This window comes from Neolamprologus brichardi, chromosome 5 (genome assembly GCF_056152115.1).
Source record: "Neolamprologus brichardi isolate AB-2024 chromosome 5, ASM5615211v1, whole genome shotgun sequence".
NCBI lineage: Eukaryota > Metazoa > Chordata > Actinopteri > Cichliformes > Cichlidae > Neolamprologus > Neolamprologus brichardi.
In genome coordinates, this window is record NC_142108.1 from 9968829 (window position 1) to 9989642 (window position 20814).

The window sequence follows — 20814 nt, forward strand, 5'->3', positions numbered from 1 at the left end:
TCTGCTATCTAAAAACCCAGACTCCAGATAGAAATGAGCCTAATTTTGAAATGAACTAGTGTGACACTCGATCCTAATTGATCCCACAAAACCAGTAACCTCATAACTGCTTACTTCCGGCGCCCCCGTGTGCGGCAGCCTGTTACAGCAGCTCTGCTCATTTTGAGTTTCTTTCTTTCTTATCTTTTTGACTGGACTGGACTCATAACTCCATGTTAACATGGAAAGGGCAGAGTGGGCTGTACCTGCTGCGGAGACTCAGGTCGTTTGGAGTGGAGGGCCCACTCCTGAAGACCTTCTATGACGTTGTGGTGGCCTCTGCTATCTTTTATGGTGTGGTCTGCTGGGGTGGCAGCATCTCTGCAGGGGACAGGAAGAGACTGAACAGGCTGATCCGAAGGGCCAGCTCTGTTCTAGGATGCCCTCTGGACCCAGTGGAGTTGGTGAGTGACAGGAGAATGGCGGCTAAGCTGTCATCACTGTTGGACAACATCTCCCACCCCATGCAGGAGACTCTGACAGCACTGAGCAGCTCCTTCAGTGGCAGACTGCGGCACCCACGGTGTGGGACGGAGAGATTTCGCAGGTCTTTCCTCCCCACTGCTGTCAGACTCCACAACAAAGACCTTAACTGATCAAACACACACACCCACAAACGTGCAATAACACTAATGTGCAATAATCTTTTCTGGCATCGTTGTATTTTTACTCAGTTGTATATAGCATTTGTATTCTATTTTTATCTTATTGTATATTTTATTCTATTTTATTCTACTGTATATAGTATTTTATTTTATTCTATTCTGTACAGTTGTGTACTGTATTTATTTTTATTGTATTCTAATTTTTGGTTCATAACTTTTGCACTGTCCACTTCCTGCTGTGACAAAACAAATTTCCCACGTGTGGGACTAATAAAGGTTATCTTATCTTATTTTATCTTATCTTATCTTATCTTATCTTATCTTATCTTATCTTATCTTATCTTATCTTATCTTATCTTATCTTATCTTATCTTCACTAGGAGAAATACTGTGTTTCTACAGTGAATCTGATGGCATCCGTAGCAACATTTGGCAAAGTCCTAATGTTTCTTACAGCTCAAGTTGAATCAGGAAAGGATATATGTAAGAGGGAAACTGGGATTTAATGAAGACAAAGCCAAACAAGCAAAATTAGTGATTATTGGGTAACAATGACCTGCTTTCCACAGATTCCGTTACATGTAAATGATTGATAGCCCCACTCTAGCCCAGAGGAACAGGAAGCAGGCTGTATTTTCATTCAAGCTGCAACATAACATGGGGATGTTAAAGCAGACTGAAGACACAACTATTAAACCACATTTCACATAGGTGACTGAAGTTTTTTTTTTGTAGTCTACACATCTAAATCAATTTGTTGTTGAAATTAGGGCAGCACGGTGGCACGGAGTTAGCACTGTTGCCGCACAGCAACAAGGTCCTGAGTTTCATTCCACCATCAGGCCGGAGTCTTTCCGTGTGCATGTTCTCACTGTGTTTGCATGGGCTTCCTCCCACCGTCCAAAGACATGCAGCTTGGGATAGGTTAATTGGATAATCCAAATTGCAACTAGGTGTGAATGTGCAAGTGAATGTGAGTGTGAATGGTTGTCTGTCCCTGTGTGTTGGCCCTGTGACAGATTGGTGACCTGTCCAGGGTGTACCCCGCCTCTCGCCCTATGACAGCTGGGACAGGCTCCAGCGCCCCCGCGACCCTGAAAAGGATAAGCGGAAGCAGTAAAAATCAGCAGTTCATTTAATGTAAGTGGCATGCAAGTAGGCAATGACTCCTCTTTAGCGATTTAGCTTGTCTCTGTTTTCATTTATTTATTGCTACATCGGAAGCTGATGATTTAAATGAGCTTAAATGATTGTGACCAAGAAGGAGAGTGGCATATTATTAAATCTTAACCATTTATTAAGGAATGCACAAAATATAACAGTTGACATACAATCTGAGTATACGTAATTCTTTCATTTTACAAACATTAGCAACACAATTATGAATACTCTTTTTATAAAGTATAAAATGTACTATAACTGTGAATTTTAAAAGCACCTTCCAACTAATGTTAACACCACCACGACGGGACATGAGGTCACACTGAAACCCACTTCATTTTGCTGTGACATTTGGCAATTGATTGTGCTGATGTAATGAAGGCTACTGTACAAAATGTGTCTTTTATACACTTCGGACCAAAAATGCACTCGTGTGCTTATTCAAGTGAAATCAGACCAGAAAATATTGATACAGCAAAAGATGTACAATGAACCCGACAGGCCTCGCTGATCTATTGCTGAAGGTGATAGCACTGAAACCGCAAATCCACTGCAACGGACCGCAGTTCAATCATAAAAGAAATACACTGACTACAGTACTCTTTGCAAACAGCTTGGAAACAACTGCACAAAGAAAAAAAAACCTGTTTGTCTTTCTTTTGTTTTCTCTCAAAAGGCACAAGCAATGTTTTGGTTCATAAATAAAATATGGACACAACCCCAAATCATTTTTATGGCAACTGGTAACTTTTCCACACTCAAACGCAGAGCAGTCGAAAATGAAACATGCCACATGGTTTTATACTGCAGCATAATAAAAGCAGGTTTTACTATATTAAAGTCAAAGTATCATCAAAGTGATTAAAAACTGGGATTTAATATTTGATTCTTTTGAAGTGCTCTTCATATTTAACAATACCCAAGATTCAAAAACAGCTTAATGTAAACCCACGTATAACTGAAGGACACACTGTGTAAACCTGTGAAATAAGAAATACAAACTGAAAGGCAACTTACTTAAGCTGAGATAAACGACCTGAAAACTATACAAAATGATCCATTTAGGCACTCAGCACATGGATTGTATTATTAACGCAGTTAATTGCAGTATAAATGTGCTCTGGTGCAAAGAAAATGTGCATGCATCTCTGCCAGCGTCATCTTTTCCCTTAGTTCCTGCACACATGCAGTGTAAAATGGGGGTGGAAAATCCTTATGAGACGAGACGTGATGAGACGACACTTGAAAATGGGTAAATCCCAGAAACGTAAAATGATACTTTACTGTAAATCCTGAAGCAAAGGTTTACAAATCATTGAGTGACTTATTAAAAAAAACAACAACAACATTACATCCTGTTATAATTGTGTGCTTCTTCAATGGTCCTGACACGATTAACACAACAATAGTTGTACTCTCATCGTATTTCAGTCTGAAAGGAGAAAATGAGCAAGTGCAACCATACTGTCCTTCAGTAATATACTGTATATTTAAACAAACAAGCAATGAAAGTTGCAATGTGCCTGATCTATGATCATGTAAAAGATTTAAAGCACATGTTGTTGTGAGAAAAATCTGGAGCTGAAGAGGAAGCAATTAAGAGCCACAGAGTTTGATGAAAGGCGTCCTATTCTGTTCCCAGTTTGGCGATCAGTTCATCACAGATCTTAGTGAGCTCTTCAATCTCTTGATTCTGTAAAGGACAGAAAAAAAATTAGAGTTAAATGTGCCAAAACTTAAACATTTAAGCGATTCAGAATTTATGGAGTTAGTGGGACTCTGCAGTTTGTCCTTCTTTTGACGATTTTGCTTTAAGTAAACAGAACATTGCCCTCTAGTGGGCAGATCATTGTAAATGAAGTGCATTTAAAATCACTATTCTGCTGGACTGTGTTCTATTTATAGAAGTAAAATAAGGAAAACAGGAAATCATCCCTTTCACTATCTTGAACATAAACCCATACAAAAAAGAAGTGACAGGAAACATCAGGTTTTGCGTGAAGCAGTGACTAAAAACTGCTAATTGTTTAACTTCCAGGAAAAATGACTGCACACAGCAGTTCATTCAACAGTCAGACACTGATGTTTAAACTTGTCTTGTTTGACATCTTTTTGCAGAAGAAAATGAAAAGTGTGTTCAGCACACAGACAAGACCCAGTAGAGCTTTCAGTCTTAATTACCCAGGTTTTTCAGCACAATTTTCCGTCACTAACACAGTTAAACACTGTCAGATCATTTTAATTAAATTTGCTCTTATCCTACCTTCTGAAGGACAGCTCTTTCAAGTGACTCCACCTTCATCTGCTCCTTTCTCAGGCTTGCGTTTAGGGCCACACTCTCACCGTTTGCCTTGGCACGTACCTGGGCTATGTCCTCATTGGCCCTGTTACAGAAGACACGATGTCAGACAATGTCAGAATGAGAAATGACGCCTAGCTTTGAAATGTAAATGGAATTTCAGGAGTCGGTATTTGAATAGAAATGAAATCTTGGAAGCCTAAATTGCAGACTTACTTGTCGAGTTTCTCTTCAGCGTGGATTTTGAGGGTTTGATATCGTTGCTCCTCTTGCTTGATCCGCATCAGGTAGTCTTGAGCACACTTCTTTAGCACCTCCTCATTCTGGAGAGACACATGTAAAACAGGTCTAGTCAAGTTATGCAAAGGTGGCTCACACAGCTTCTCATGTGATTCATATTGAGACTCTACTGACCTTCTTAAAGCCCTCCAAGACTCCCTTCATGTTCTCATACCGCCTGAAGAGGTCAGCAAAGGAGCGCTCCACTGAGTTGAGGTCAGCCAGGGCCTGATCTCTCTCTAAGGTCAGCTGTCTCACTGACTTACTACATGACAGGGTCTTCTGCTGCTGCTCATCCTCTGTAAATAAATGAGCCAGAGTATAAAATAAGGGCTAAAAACACACAACAGCTGTGACACAAAACAGTGTAATGCAATAACACATGAGTGCACATATAAAATGCAGAATAGACAGTGTAGAAATAATGTTTCATGACAATGCTGTGTTTAAGTAACTAATAAATACAAGATTAATCCCAGGCTAGAGTGGGACTCCTAGCTTTTCTGGTTAGTGCTGGTCCTCAGTTTAGAATGTAAAAAAAAAACATATACAAAATAAAATGCACGGCTGAAGTGTGCTCAGCTGTTGCACTGCATCCATGCATTTGTTATGATGTACATTATGAATTTAATAGTCTGATGGCGGTTGCGCAAAACAACGTGTAATGGATACATAATGGTTTCCTTTTTGTATAAATATCCACATAGATCAGAGAAACAAAATGTACATCTGATTTGGGGGTTTGTTTGAAGAAGTCACACAGTTGCTGGAGCAGTAACGTTGTGCATAATAACAAATTCATGGTGAGGAAAATCACCACTAGGTGGCAGCAACTTACCAATCATCTGTGCGACTGTTTTCTCATATTCTGCAACTATTTTCCTGTCAGAATAAAAACCCAAAGCAGTTACTGTCAACTTTGTTTTCACATGTTCATTTGTGTTTAATATAACGTAGGCAGGAGCACTCAGACAAACAAATGCCTCGTACCTCATTTCCATAACCTCTGCTCGGCTTTCTTCATATTTTCTCTTCCATTCATTGACCTCGATCTCTTTAACGATGATCTGTTTAGACAGGAGAGACATAAAATTAAAAACCCAGCTATGATCACAAATAAACAGTTATGCATAATAACAATCGGCTCTTTCTCATACCTCTTCTCTGATCAGGGTTAGCACTGCAGCTTTGTCCATCTCGCTCAGAGGCACGCTGTCCTGGGACAGGGCTGCTGTGTCAGGGCCCTCATTGCAGGTCAGTTTTGTTGTTGTGGACATTGCACTCTGTGGAAGGAAACATATTGTTTGAGGCTGTTTTGAGGCAAGTAGCTACACTACAATAAATATTACAAAATCTGGTTTGGCCTTAAGGTGCAAGTGATGTTATCTTAGACAAATATTGTGATTCATTGAGCAGAAATAGCTATGAATGAGAGCATAGTTGGACCTGTTATTGCTAACCTGAAGAACAGCTGATAATGCAAAACAATCCTGTCATGCTAAAATATTTATACCCCTTGCTATTGTTCCTATAGTCCACTTACTATATCATCTTTCAGACCGAAGCTGTCCTTCTCCTCCAGCTGGTCTGCAACCTTTGTCTCAGAACCTTTGACAAGATCAAACACACAACTCAATGAGAAAAACTACTGTAACTATCCATATCACAGTTTTCAAAAACAATCAAATGCACATGAAGTAAAGAGTTCATACTTACTATTTGTCTAGTTCTGTGCTTTTTGCTTTTGTTTTTTTTTATTGAAAAGACTGCATGGCTGGTCCTTATGCACAACTGTGGGGAGCAGTATAAATACTGCCCAGTGTAGTATTTATACGTTTCTTTTATCCAGGACAGAATACTGCTGAGCATGCCTGGTACATTTTTCTTCCCCTCCCTTAAGCGTGACGCAGTAGTTGTTGAGAAAATTATGTAACCGCATCACCTTCCTCGTTCACATCGTCTTATCAGTTTTATTAATAGAACTTGCTGTGTAAGCATCCTTTCCACTGAGGCTGATTTAAAAGAAAATCTAAGATATTGTGCTTTTCGACTTAAAAACATTGTCCTCAGACGTTACCTTAACTTTTAGCCAAGTTCTATCCAAGCAAAGCCTCCGTTCACTCTATATTACCGTCTTAAATACTTAAATACTCACACTTCTAAACAGAAATAGGCCATGTCTGTACAAATGTCACTGTAGAGCTTACCATCCATTATAGCTCTGTCACAGCTTAGCTGCTTTTTTACAGGTGCTTTATTGCATTCTGGCTCCTCTTTCTCCTGCTGGCTGTCTGTTGTCTGTCCCATCATACAAGTGGAGGCCAGCTTCTCCTCATCGGTGGCATGATGAACTCGCTGAGTGATTTCTGGGGTCTGTACCACCACTTCATCCTCATCCTGGACATGAAAGAGCGAGGTATCTGTACATATATCCTGCATCACAGTGGAATTTATTCTATTTATGAGATTCTGAAGCCCCCGCCCCTTCCCAACACACGCACACACACACACACACACACACACGCGCACACACACACACACACACACACACACACACACACACACACAGCCTAAAGGCACTGTTGGTGAATGCGTGGGCACAAAATATTATTTTAGGCACTAGTACTGTGCAAAAGTCCTGACTATGCCTCCAGCATAATGATTGATAACTATTCAAACCAAAAATGTCACATTTGGATTCATCACTCAATCAGACCTTTTGACCCTTTCAGTTTGGTTCTTGTGTAACTTGCCATGCCTCAGCCTTTCTCCCTGTTTCCCAGCTTCTTGGCAGCCACCCTTGTGCTAAGTCCATTTCTAACGAGGATTCAGTGAACTGTAGGTCGATCAACTGAAGCGTCAGATGCATCTCTCGGTTCCTGTGTCAGGTCTTTGCTGGAGTCTTGCTGTTTTTTTAAGAACGTTCATCTGCTGTAGATAGTTTTTTAGGGCAGCTACCTTTTCTTTTGTTCTCCATTTGTCCAGTTTCTTTCATTCTTTTAAGGATACACTGCACACCATGATGAAATATGCCAAGTTTGGGGGTAATTGATTGTTGGGATACACTGTGTTAGTGCCAAAATGTTATTTAATCAGTATATTATCATGCTCATTGAACTGTGGCATCTTTGGCATTTTTTGTAGATTCAGCTAAAGAAATGAGAACAAATGACATTTTTTTGTGAAAGACTGCTAGTAACAAAGTTTTCTGTTATGCATAGACACAACACTTGTTCATCTACCAAATCAGGTACATTTTTATGCTTTAATGAGTCATAGGTCAGAATTGTTGTAGTTTTGCATTTTCTCGTTAGATTTTGTAAATTTTCTCTTTGACTTTTTGCTTTTAATTTGCTTAAGTTTCACTTTAGTTTCCAGAGTTGATTTGCTTATTTCCATTTAGCTTTTATTGTTTGAAAATGTTTTGTTTTAGTTTAGTTTTTAATAGTTTCAGTATTCACTTTAGTAGTTTACTTGTAATTAGTTTATAGAGTGTGCATATCAGAGGGAAGATTTAGGAAAGTCAGTAGAGATACTGATTGACTCACAGACATCAGGCAAGTTTTTCATAAAACTAATAGATACTAAAACAAAGCACATTACCATGTATTTGTATTTTATTTTAGTTATTTTACTTTTTGTCCTTCTCACTACCAGTACCATGAAACAATACCTGCAGCTTATTCGGGTGCCACGGGTAGTCCAGAAGGAAGGTTTGCTGTGTCCCACAGTCTTAAGTGTGTGGAGGCGTTATCAGGAGAAGGGCTCTTACATGAGGAGAGCTATAGAGGGCCAACGTGGGGGTTAACAGAGACCTCCACGCGTTAGACAGTTAACACTACCCTGACTGCTCTTAGGGGCCTGAAGCCATGCCACATTACTGATCATTTGGTCAGAAACATCATCATGAGTGGCCTGATGGAGGCGATTTTCACAGGACTCTGGCACTTCTCCACCCATTCCTCCTTGTACAAAGGAACAGATCCTAGCCCGTTCCATGGGCATCTTTTACACGGTATATTTTAGGTCAGCAGCAAGCAGTTCCAGTGAGATAACAATGAAGGCCTTCACAATATTGTTAAAGTAAGTTAAGTATTCTGTAGTGACGCCATATCTTCAGGATTTCTCCTGAGGATGATGAAGGTGTTGCTACTGAGGACAGGTGGAAGCAGGAGACTAATATGTTGACTGCAGAGTGATATGTCACAATTTTGTCAGCATGCCAAGACAGTACTGCAGAGCTGGAGACACTGCTGATGCTTCTGTCCCTCTCTGTCTCTCGTTCTCACTGTGTGTGTGTGTGTTCGGAGGTGATGGTGGACAGAGCTGCTGAATAATGAACATTGCAGTGTCACTGCAGTAAGGCGAAGCAGTCTCACACACATCCTCACATCCTCACAAACACTTATATTACCTGATTACACATGTCAAGGACCAAGGACTGGCTTTCATCGTATTTCTCTACTTTACAGGAATTCCTACAAAACAAGCACAAAAAAATAATGCAAGAAGTTACAATCTATAGACTAAACGTGCTGTGACGCTTTAATTAACACACACTGTTTCCACAACCATTGAGCTGTGAGCATTTCTCTGCTTTGGTGTTTAGACAGATATCAAAGAAAGACCAGTGATGCACATACACGCATGTAGAACCATACTGGTGCTGCTAAACGTCTGGAGAGCTCACAAGATGTAACATACTACATCTCTAACATGTGAAATGAAAGTGAGGAAGACATATATTGCCCTCACATGCTTCTTTGTAAGCCGGTCCTGTTGCAGCGCATACCACGATGAGAGTAAAATGCGAAGCAAGCATGCGTGAGAGAAACGTGCATCAGTACTTACAACAGAAAACAGAGAAACTTGACTTGTTCAGATGTCCTGAGGCCAATAGAATAGGACAAAAGCAGAAAAGTTTGCGGGTTGCACGACAGACGAAGGGGAGGAAAGATGAAGGATGAAAGGGATTAAGCAAGTGAAGGAGGGATTTTGATAAGGGAACAAAGAACAAGAGACAAAGGAGAGCAAGTGAGCGACTGGAGGTGCTTGGCTCAGCATTTTTAATACTCAGCAGATAAAGTTTGGCAATAAACACAAGATGGAAAAGCTGAAACTGGTCCAACGGCTACAGCTGTAACAGCACTTTAAGAGTCTGAATATAACATGTTTGAGAACTGTGTGAATATCCAGTGTATCGGTGATAATGTTATGACCTCAGAGCTTCGAGCTCATGGGGCAAGAAAGAAGGTTTCCATGTTTTTGAGACTTACTTGATTGTTCTCTCTTTGTTTTTCTTGGGAACCTGCCTCACTTTCTTCTCCACCTGAGGTTGCCTTGCCTTTTGTTTCTCTCCTTCTTTTACTTTTTTCTCCGGCAGAGACGAGGTACTGGACGTGTCCTCGTTGCTCAGCGATTTTGAAGGTTTAAAAGGGTCCACAGAAACATCAATATTGTCCGGGTCAAAGCTGTAGGAGCTTCTAGGAAGCACTGGCGAGTTGTTCACCTTGCTATTGCTACCAAATGGATTGAAGTTTGGGTCGTCTGACTGACTGGGATCAAAGTTATATGATCCTGTCTTAAGAATAGGAACATCATCCAAGTTCAAAGGTGTAGAAGAGTCTGAAACTGGAAGAGAAACTTCCAGATCAGGCTCTGAATCTGGCTCTGGTATAGACTGGGGGACTGGTTCTGGTGCTGGCTGTGAAAGTGTTTCTAACACTGTGGGTTCTGGTTCAGGTTTGCAGGAAGCCTCAGATCCTTTGGGCTTCTGCTTCTTTGTAGCAAGTTTACTGATTGTCTTTTTCCCTCCTAGGTTCTTTGGAGGAGGCCTGCTGGCTGGTCCTTCATCCAGGCCAAACTCCATCATCACGGGCTTAACCTCAGATGATGGATTTGTTGTTTCCGAGTGTGCTTGTGCTGCTGAGCTGGCCTCTCCAAGCGGCTCGAGTCTGGGGAAAGAGCCCGGTTCACATGGTGGGGGAGAGTTTTGGATTTTTGATCCGCCGCTGGTGAATGGGTTAAAGCTGTCATCCAAAAGGTCAAAGTTATATGTGACCTTAGGGACAGGAAGCTCTTCTTCCTCGTTTGTGTTAGCAGCGTCATTCAGCGAGGACTTCATTTTCAGAGACGGAGGTTTGGATTTCCTCGTTTTACTCTTTTGAGTAGGCTCTGCCTCGTTGGACAGGCCATTGTATTGTGCCTCTGGTTCAGCAGGAGGTTTCTCCTCAGGGGGCTCTGGAGCTGAGAGGATTTCAGGTTCACTGCTCAGGATTGAATCTGGTTCTGAGGAAAGAGCAGGACCCAGAGCTGGAGCCAGATCTGGGACTGGATCAGCTACTAGAAGAGTAGCTGGGACTTGGGATGACTCAGAGGATGGAGCCACTTCCTTCTGTGTGGATAAATCAGCAGCAGGCAAAGAGCCCAAATCTGCTGGAAATTTCACTGTTTGTTCTTCTTCTAGGGTCTGAATGTTTATTTCGAGCGGGCCACCCATGGGCACTGCAGGATCATCCTGACCCATGTTGTGGCTGAGCAGAGTGTCCTGATCCCTGACAGGAGCAGTCACTATCAGGTTCTCCTCCTGCTCCAACTCTGTGGAAGAAATGAGACCCAAAACACCAGAATTAATCATAAAACCAAAACAAGTCTTAAAAATTAATACACACTCCTGCTGCCAGTGCTGTTCTCTTTAATAACACGCCGGCTCAGATGTCAGTGATATCTGATTGGCTCTCTGAAACCAGGTTAGTCACCAGCCAACTGTTCCAATTGCTGCTGTTGCCATGGTAACATGTTACTATGAGGGCCATGACATTTGTACAAACTCATGCATATGAAAATAAAAATAAAAAGGTGGAGTGGTTTATCATGTTGTGTGTATTTTAGACAGTAGTGATGGTGGCTGCTGTGGTGCAATCATTAGCTCCAGGGAAGATTTTGAGACCACAGCATATTTCAGCATGCCTGTCATACTCGCCGTGTTCATGTAACATTATGTTGCCAGGAAACAAGCAAAGCCTGCAGATACTTCTACCCAGTTCCAGTCGGATGTCGCCAAAGTGTCACTTTTGACTCCTTTAGTACAAATATAAACTCTGTTGGTGACGCTTGTCATGTCAGGTAGATCTCACTAAGCTGCACTGCCTGTTTTACCAATAACATAAAAATGATCTATCTGATAAAATGTTATATGTGCCTTAAATAGTATAGGCAGTGATCTATACTTGTAGTGACCCCAGGCAGATGTCAGTCACATCTCTAACTGTGACCACACCTTTAACTCTGCAGATAAGGGAGAAGGCCAAAACCACACTACCAAAAGGTCCTCATTAATACTTAATACATAATCCTAATTAATCCTACTTTTATTGATCTATAGACGCTGTTTGAATCCTAAAGATTGAAGTACTATATTAAGCTACAGTAGTATTAAAAACTGTTGTTATGCAGATCCAAAATTCTCTACACGTGATGGTTTTCGGTTCTTGTAGATCGACTGTGATCTGTACACTTGTAAAGAAAGCCCATTGAGTCAGTGTGGAGAAAATTTCCCTGAGATTGCATCAACAGAAAACAGTTTAATAGGTTATAATATAATAGTGATTCATTTAACCCCGCTGAGATCAAATTGGGCTTATATGGTCCGTCATCTAAAGTGAGTTGCACACCCATAAAATAGTTATAAACTGTCATCACGCAGATGCTGATGTAGTAATGGAGACTTTGGATGGACACAGGCAAACACTGGCATTAGCAGGTTTACTTTCAACGATGTTTCCAGAGATGCTTAAGCTCCTCCCTGCCTGAGATCAGCTGCAGGGAGAGATGTTTGCAGTTTGAATGGAAACTCCCTCCTCTCTCCACACTTTCTGACCTTTGCAACTAACTCTTTTATAAAATGTTGTTGGAGCTGTTTTACAGGATAGACTTAATCCTACTAAAACCACAACAGCCACACAAATATGAGGACTACTAAAAATCAACTTTAACAAAAAAGGAAGCTGCATGATAGCTTTGGGCTCATGGCTTGCTTTGTGCAGTTGCTCCCTTCATACTGACCTCTGTCAGTGACTACTACAAAGCAGGGCGGAGCTTTAGATGAAGCTTTTGTTGAACCTGTTGAATTCCAGAGCAAAGGCCTTTCCCACACTCTGCTACAGGCTCCTCCTTTTGGTGATTCAAAGGACAAAGTCAAGGCTTCATCACACCCAAAATCCTTCCTCATCTGCAAACCAGCTTACATACCAGGCATGCAGAGCATATTTGGCCACCTTCAGGTTTTAACCTTAATTATGTTTAATGAAGTGCATTCTGCATTTGACTGCTTGTCTGTACCCCGCATCGTAAGTCATTACTCAATCACACAAACGTTCATTTTAGCATTAAAACAAACATTATTTTGTTGACACACTCTAAACACATGTCCCTCTTGTTGACTACGAAGATAAACACAAATGTGACACCTGAGCATTTAGTGAAGCGTCTACTCTTGTTTCCATGGCAACCTTGAGGCTACTGCTTTGTGTTGTGCACTCGAACACGCATTTCTTCTCATATGTTGAATATTGTAGAGCTACTGCTATTAAGATGTTACAGCGGACAGCTTCTCATCATCGCATTTCTGTCTGTCTGCTGTTGGCCTCACCTGTTTTGTCCGCATCAGTGTTGTTGTTCTCCAGCTCTCCTGGGATGATCGGAGGGGCGCGGACAGGAGTCGCTGCCTCAGGAGTCGCTGCCTCAGGAGTGTCAAATTGACCCTCTGAGTCAGAGCTGTGGTAGTCAGTGAGAGATACATATGAGAGAGAAAGATTAAAACATTCAAAACATTAGAAAGGAGCAAAGAAGTGATCATATTACAAAAACAGAGAGCACGAGACAGAAAAACTGCTGCTGCCAAAAATAAAAATGAAAGATACATAAAAATGAAAACGAAAAAAAAAAAACAAACAGATGCACTATATTGATTCATGGTATCATAATGTACAGATGGTCCTAGGTCAGACCAAGGGTGGAATTCGCCTCTTGTGCTACATAAATAAATACTTTTTAGAAGCATGAAGAGGTGAAAATACAACATCTTGCAACCCCCTGGTGGTAGCATCACCACCTGGGGGTTAATAGTACTACAGAATACCCGGAAATGATTTCTATACTGATTTAGAGCAGGGGTGTTAAACATTAGGCCTGGGACCAGAACTGGCCCAACAAAAACTGCGCATTGTCGGTCTTCGGGAGATGTAAAGGAGGGCAAACAAATTGTTAAAATTAATTTTACTTATAAAAAACTCCTCCATGGAAAATCAAAACACAGCAAAGTAATTAAGTAATTGATAAAAAAATTTAATGAGAGAAAAATTCATGTTTTTTTTTTTTACATTTTCTTTGTTCCTTTTCACAATTACAGGACAGTCAGGGCAACAAGCAACCAGAATTTCTTTCTAAAATTTTAAGCATCCATTTCTTATAATTTAAGGTCAAAGAATTGTGCTGACAGACGTCTTTCATTTACTACAGCAGCATTTCTTTATCATGTAGAAAAGCTGAGATGAAATGTTGAAAATGTACATGTTTTTCTTATATAAAGATATCTACAAGTGACAATGCATATTTAAACCTACACTGAAAGGAAGAGCAATTTCACAAGTGACGCAAGTTTGACATCTAGAGGATTCTGAGTAACAAAAATCAAATATAAAAATCATATTTTATTGCAACTTAAATGTGCCACTGTCCCAGCTTTTATCCTCTGCTGTTGCATTATGCCGTGGAAAGACTCAGTATTGTCTGAACTGGTGAAGGAGTGAAATACAGATAAAGTGAAAGATACATAGAGGAAGAGGAAGTGCAAGTAAGCCAGCCCACTATTTCCTGTTACATTGCTAGAATCATGGGGTATGAAATATGAAACTGTAACATCCAAGCTGTAAATGATGTATTAACTCAGAATGTGAATATTAAAACAGAATAAAATGATGTGTGATTTTATAACATTGCATCATTCGATTAGATCTAGCAGTAAGAATTGCTGTGGTTGAATCTAATTTCACAGGATAGTAAACATGGATTTTGTCATTTGATTACTTGATACCCGATGACAGGATATTGTGTCTAGTTGAGTGTGCAAGAGTGGAAACAGTTGTGAGTTTACTTGGAGCAATAGTAAGTATCCATAGTGTCAAAGCAGACATGAAAAGCAGATACATGAGGACCTGATAACTTGGGAGCCCGCCGTGTTTGTGTGATCTGAGCAATGATTACCTCGTTGAGCTACTGCCTGTGCAGTGTGAGTGTGTGCGTTCTTGTACAGATCTGACAACGTGAGTCTAAGAAAAACACTCAAACGTGGTGACAATCGAAAGCACAGCCACAAATGTGTCCGCCCTGCGGGACAACGCAGCACGCGAAATATAAAAAATGACACCAATATTGTTTCTCCTCCTCCCTTTCCTCGGCCTATTTCATCAAACCCTTAAAACAGCAGAGATTCTTCAACCTGACAGGCGGACGAGCAGGTAAATAAAACTGTGTGAGCCACCCTATCAGTAGTCACGGGGGCTCCAGTGCAACACTTGCCTGCAGCCTTGAGATCTCTCCTCCTCGTCTTCGTCTACTCTCTCTCCACGTTGCTCCCTCTCCTCGCTAGCCTCCTGCCCGTCTTCATCCTCCTCTCCCTCTCCACCGCGCACTGCCGTCCATGTCCATTTAGCCCATGACACAGGTGAGAGCCAAGACATCACTCTTTATTCCAGCAGGGTCCTCTGACCCTCTCTCACCGATAGCCGTGGATTGGTTTCCAGCACTTGACTGATCCTTTTCTGATTCTTCCTCAGGTTTCCACCCAACCAACAGCTCTCACATCTTTCTATAGAGGTTCCCACTTCTCACACTTCTCAGTTTCCCATGAAGGGAACTACACATTTTTACACTACCCAACTTGTATATCACTAATCTCGAAATTACAAAGACTTGAGCTGCGTTCTTTGCCCTTCTTATTCTTATTTCCAGTCACGCTCTCTTCTCTGTCGCTCTCTCTCCCTCTGTCTCTGTGGCTGAATACCTCAGCTCTGATCAGCTGGTTTATCAAATGCTGTGCTCACTCTCTTCTCCTCTCAACCCCCTACAAACTCTCCCCTCCACCTCGGAACAGCTCACTGACAGAAAATGCAGTGGGGGAAGGCAGTGAGCTGTCAGCTCAAAGAATGAATGCAGCTTCTCTTTAGGCTTCTACATGACTTCCCCCACGGTTGAAGAATGGTATGTCCCTGTCAGGCCACTCTTCCACTCTGAAGCAGAAGGAGGGAGTCACAAAACACACACCGAGGGAGGAGGAGGAGGAGGAGAAGGCCTAGGGAGTGGAGGTAGAGGAGGAGCAGAGCTGTTTGGGGCTCCACATTTTATAGTCCAGAGAGAGGTTAGGAATGTGGGGCTGGATCTTAAAGCCCCTCCACCCCCACTCCTTTGTAGACTGTTTAACAGTTAACTGTTTCTCCCATCCAGTGGCAGCCAGACATGCATGACCAGGGGAACCAGTTCTGCATTTCTGTTGGAAAGCCACAGGAGATATACCTGGCTGGATTCAATTTGTCTGAGGTAGTAGTTCAGACCACTGAACTGGCAGGAAACCAAAGTCTTCAACGCAGTCAGGAACGGGTGGTAAAAAAAAAACAACACCCTACTGTAGCAACTTAGAAGGAGAAAATTGGGTCTTAAATCTCTCAACAGAACAATAAAATGGCCCTCTAAATACAGCAAAAAAGTCATTCACTACATTTCCATGAAAACCAACAGAAAAAAAATACATGTGTGTGTTTTTGTGTTACAGAGAGAACCCAAAAGTGGCTTGCTTCTAGGACAATGATTTCAAATGTGCTTTTTTTTATTACATGCAATAAAAGGGGAACTTCCTTTAAAAAGTTGAGAAAATCTATCATCCTGCCAACTATATCAGTCCTTTATATACTTTTACACAAGACAAACAAAGCAACAGATCATCTGGAGAATAGTTGAAGTTGATCTAGGTGGTTCTAGATACAAGAGAAGTCTAGAAATATCCCCTCAGTTGTGTGAATTTATAAAAACAAAGCTTACAGAGCTCCATAGTTGCTTAATTTGCAGATGTTAAGCTACTGACAATGTCTGCAAATTAATATATCACATGAAGAGACAATCTCAAGCAAATGATGTCAGTAAAGAAGAAAAACACTCACAATACACATACAGAACAGGGGGCAGTGGCAAATCCATTTATAACTGGCTAATAAGAGCCATACAGCAGTTTTTGCTGTAGATTTTCTGCACTCCTTCAACCACCTGCTGCAACGGCAAAACCTTCTTGTGTTCACCCAGACAGACAGCACAATAATACATCCTATTTCTGTAGTCTTGTTGTATTAAGGTGCCAGAAACTTCAAGGCTTGGTTCGTCTGCTGAGCTGCTAAACTCCTCCCAAGTTCCCATCGAGGAGCAAATACACAGACGTGCTTCAGTCAGGCTCAAAGTTTCCACATTTGACCAGAAAGGGTGGAGTTTTCTACCCGCTTATTTACAGTCTGATTCTGGTAAAGATTGTGCCTGGAGTGAGGACAAAAACTGTTCCTGCATACTAAAGACATCATCTCACAAGCATGAAGAACTACTTGTGCTTTTATCTTGGAGTTGGTATCTGTTTATTTTATTTTTTTGCCTGTGAAATGTTTGTTTGTGAAAGACAACATTTTTCTTTTTTTTTCTTTTTTCTTTTTTTTAAGTCACAGAGTAGCAGCAAAGTCCTACCTTGGGTTGGGTTTTACTAGGAGAATAGATTAGCATCTTCCCACAAGTTACACGAGTGGTAATCCTGATCACTGATCGATATTTACGTCACGTTTGCGTGATAGAAACAAAGGTGTGTTTCAGTGCAGAAGAGGAAGTCTGCATATTTAAACCTTATAAACCTTATAAATAGCTCCTTCTATCGGTGGTGAGGGGTCTCTGTAGATGCTTATAAATAAAGGTGCCTATGACTTCCCCTTCTAAAAAATATACATATAAAATAAGAACTATACGTTGAGATCTTTTTTTTTTTTTTTTTTTTTTAAAAGCCAGAAAATAACATTTGAACTGAGTACTAACATCTTTTGTTTGCCGTTTACAAACCATCGAGGTTTGTGGACCAGTGTTTACTTATCTAAAAACGGCATCAATAAACATCAGCATGAGGCAGCTGTGTGTGTGAATGTGTGTGTGTGTCTCCAGATAAAAGACCACCCCATACTTAACGGCTGCCACAGCCACAGACCAGAAAGCTTCAGCCAAGGAGTCTGAAGCACCACCAGAATCCAAACATAACTCAAAAGAGCTCAGATTTCAAGCCCAGCACGAGGTAGCCAACAGGCATTTTCTAGAAAACAGAAAGTCACTAGTAACAGACAGAATAACAGTCCGGCCTCTCCCGCTACTGTGATGTTTATTCTAAGCTGACACATCAGCTGAAATTCTGACTTTCCTACTACAAATGCACTAACTGCACACTTATGTTTAGTCTCTGTGTCAATATGGCTGTAACCGATATTGGAAACAATGCGGAGATCAAATGTGCAAACTGTATTCAGGCTGTGTCAACAGTCATCACTTTAAATGTTCTATCACCATAAATAGAGTGGGAGACAATAGAGGAACCATGTGATTATATAACAGCCATTCCTGTGGAGCCTAAAATAAGTGCAGACACACAAAGAGATGGCTTGGTCTCAGCAAATCCCAGAAAACTAACTGAATGTTCCCGGAAATTAATAAGAATGGGACATAAAGGGCAGAGGATGAAGAGCCGAGGAGAAGGAAAACAAAGAGGAAGGAAAATAATGAGCACGCTGCCACAAGACTGCAGTAGCTATGTGTGTGTGTGCTTGAGGAACAGGAATGGGAGAGGAAGAACCTGCAAACCATGCTAGCACAATGGTTTTTTACTTCTGCCTTGTGAGGAAAACTAACACGTCAGGCCTTTAACAGCAAATGTGTGAAGCTCTAAGTGACACACTTGCAGTAATATGACATGGCACTTTCAACAGCTAGCTGAAGAAAAAACTACAAGATGTGATCACATTCTTCCAGAGATGAGTGCAAGCAAAACTACTGCAAATGTCACACCACGCCTCAGTAATCTGCTCCTCTGAGCTGGCAAGCTGCAGAATCAGTGGACTGCACAGGCATCTAGTGGTCAAAAAGCATAATAACAACCAGAAAAACTTCACAAAACTTCATCAGGTGAAAAACTTAATAAAAACCATGCATTATCTTTTTTTTTTTTACCGTAATTGCTATATGACAAGCACGCATAATAGAGTAAAATCTCGGTTCATAGTCAACAGGCTCAGTATTGCTAAGAAGGTATTTTTTTGTGTATTACTCAGAAAACTGACTTTTCCCATCCATCCATCTTCTTCCGCTTATCCAGGGGGCCAGTTCACAGGGGCAGCAGCCTAAGCAGAAAAGCCCAGACTTCCCTCTCCCCAGCCACCTCCTCCAGCTTGTCTGGGAGAGTACCAAGGCGTTCCCAGGCCAGCCAAGAGATATAATCTCTGCAGTGTGTCCTGCGTCTGCCCCGGAGCCTTCTCCCGGTGGGACATACCCAGAACATCTCACCCAGGAGGCATCCTTGTCAGATGTCCAAGCCACCCCAACTGGCTCCTTTCGATGTGACTTTTTCCATGACGTGCTTAACTTCATGGAAGTGATTGTTAAACTGGTTCTCTGTCTTGAAAAAATATTTGCCCCCTTCCTGATTTCTTAGTTTTTGTGAAAATTACTAACCCTTACACTACCAGTCAAAGGTTAGGCCATGCCTTCACATTCAATGGTTTTACTTTATTTTTACTACTTTCTAAATTGTAGATGCATGCTGAAGACATCAAAGATATGAAGCAAGAAATATGTAGCAAAGAAAGAAAATGATAAATAACTCTAAATATGTTTATATTTTTGAGTAGCCACCCTTTGCTTTGCTGACAGCGCTGCAAATCCTTCTCTCAATGAAACCTAAAATGCCTGAAATGATTTTCAGGGTTCATCTGTGGAATTTCTTGCCTTCTTAATGGAGTTGGGACCATCAGTTGTGTTGTGCAGAAGTCAGGTTGGTACACAGCTAACAGCCCTATTTGACAACTGTTAGAATTCATATTATGACATTAACCACTCAGCTAAGTAAAGAGAAACAACAGTCCATCATTACTTTAAGAGCTGAATAGTCATAACTTTGACTATTTCCCCAAGTGCATTTGCAAAAACCATCAAGTGCTACGATGAAACTGGCTCACATGAGGCCCGCCCCAGGAAAGGAAGCCCAAGAATCACCTCTGCTGCTGAGGATAGATTCATACGAGTCACCAGCCTCAGAAATCGCAAGTTAACAGCACCTCAGATAAGAGCCCAGATAAATGCCACACAGAGTTCCAGTAGCAGACACACCTATACATCAGCTGTTCAGAGGAGACTTCTCGAATCAGGCCTTTATGGTCAAGAAACCACTACTAAGAAAAAGCAACAAGCAGAAGAAATTTATTTGGGCCAAGAAACACAAGGAATGGACATCAGATTAGTGGAAATCTGTGCTTTGGGTCTGATGAGTCCAAATTTGAGATCTTTGGTTCCACCCGACCTGTCTTTGAGTGACGCAGAAAAGGTGAATGGATGCATGCATGGTTCCCACCGTGAAGCATGGAGGAGGAGGTGTGATGGTGTGGGGGTGCTTTGCTGGTGGCATTGTTAGGGATTTATTCAAAATTGAAGGCACACTGAAGCAGCATGGCTACCACAGCATCCTGCAGCGACATGCCATCCCATCTGGTTTGTGTTTAGTTGGACCATGATTTTTTTTTCAAAGGACAATGACCCCAAACACCCCCCCCCCCCCCCCACCCCCCCCCACCCCACCCCAACCCAGGCCATGTAAGGGCTGTCTGACCAAGAAGGAGAGTGATGGAGTGCTGCGCCAGATGGCCTGGCTTCCACAGTCACCTGACCTAAACCCAGTCGAGATGGTTTGGGATGAGATGGACCGCAGAGTGAAGGCAAAAGGGCCAACATTGCTCAGCATCTCTGGGAACTCCTTCAAGACTGTTGGAAAACCATTACAGGTGACGAGCACATGAAAGCTCATCGAGATAATGCCAAGAGATAAAGCAGTAATCAAAGCAAAGGGTGGCTGTTTTGAAGAATCTAAAATATAAAACATGTTTTGAGTTATTTCACACTTTTTTGTTTTTTGTTTTGTTTTGTTTTTTCCGTTATGTTCAGGCCTACCTCACCCTGTGTAAAGACATAAATGCCCCCTAAACATAATAACTGGTGTTGCCACCCTTAAGAGCAAGAACTACAGTCAAGCATTTCTGATAATGAATCTTTGACATCACAATTTTGGTCATGTCTTCTTTACAGAATTGTTTTAATTTA

At 41.4% G+C, this 20814-nt stretch overlaps 1 protein-coding gene across 4 annotated transcripts in view; it reads right to left on the reverse strand.

Annotated features, from left to right (window-relative positions):
- Window positions 1-1918: 1918 nt before the first annotated feature.
- Window positions 1919-20814, reverse strand: part of tacc1 (transforming, acidic coiled-coil containing protein 1) — a 31248-nt gene continuing 12352 nt past the window's right edge. For 2 of the 4 annotated variants that reach the window (XM_035905034.2, XM_035905033.2), the window contains exons 2-14: window positions 13034-13158; window positions 9660-10980; window positions 9235-9270; window positions 8798-8861; window positions 6591-6780; window positions 5927-5991; window positions 5541-5666; window positions 5374-5450; window positions 5222-5265; window positions 4519-4682; window positions 4321-4427; window positions 4069-4189; window positions 1919-3498 (exon numbers count right to left, since the gene is read on the reverse strand). In XM_035905034.2, coding sequence (XP_035760927.2) covers window positions 3433-3498; window positions 4069-4189; window positions 4321-4427; window positions 4519-4682; window positions 5222-5265; window positions 5374-5450; window positions 5541-5666; window positions 5927-5991; window positions 6591-6780; window positions 8798-8861; window positions 9235-9270; window positions 9660-10909 — 2310 coding nt within the window. In that variant the 5' untranslated portion in view covers window positions 10910-10980; window positions 13034-13158 and the 3' untranslated portion in view covers window positions 1919-3432. Of the gene's footprint in view, window positions 3499-4068; window positions 4190-4320; window positions 4428-4518; window positions 4683-5221; window positions 5266-5373; window positions 5451-5540; window positions 5667-5926; window positions 5992-6590; window positions 6781-8797; window positions 8862-9234; window positions 9271-9659; window positions 10981-13033; window positions 13159-14961; window positions 15476-20814 lie in introns of those variants that run through there. The other 2 variants (XM_006784526.3, XM_006784527.3) reach the window with 2 other exon arrangements.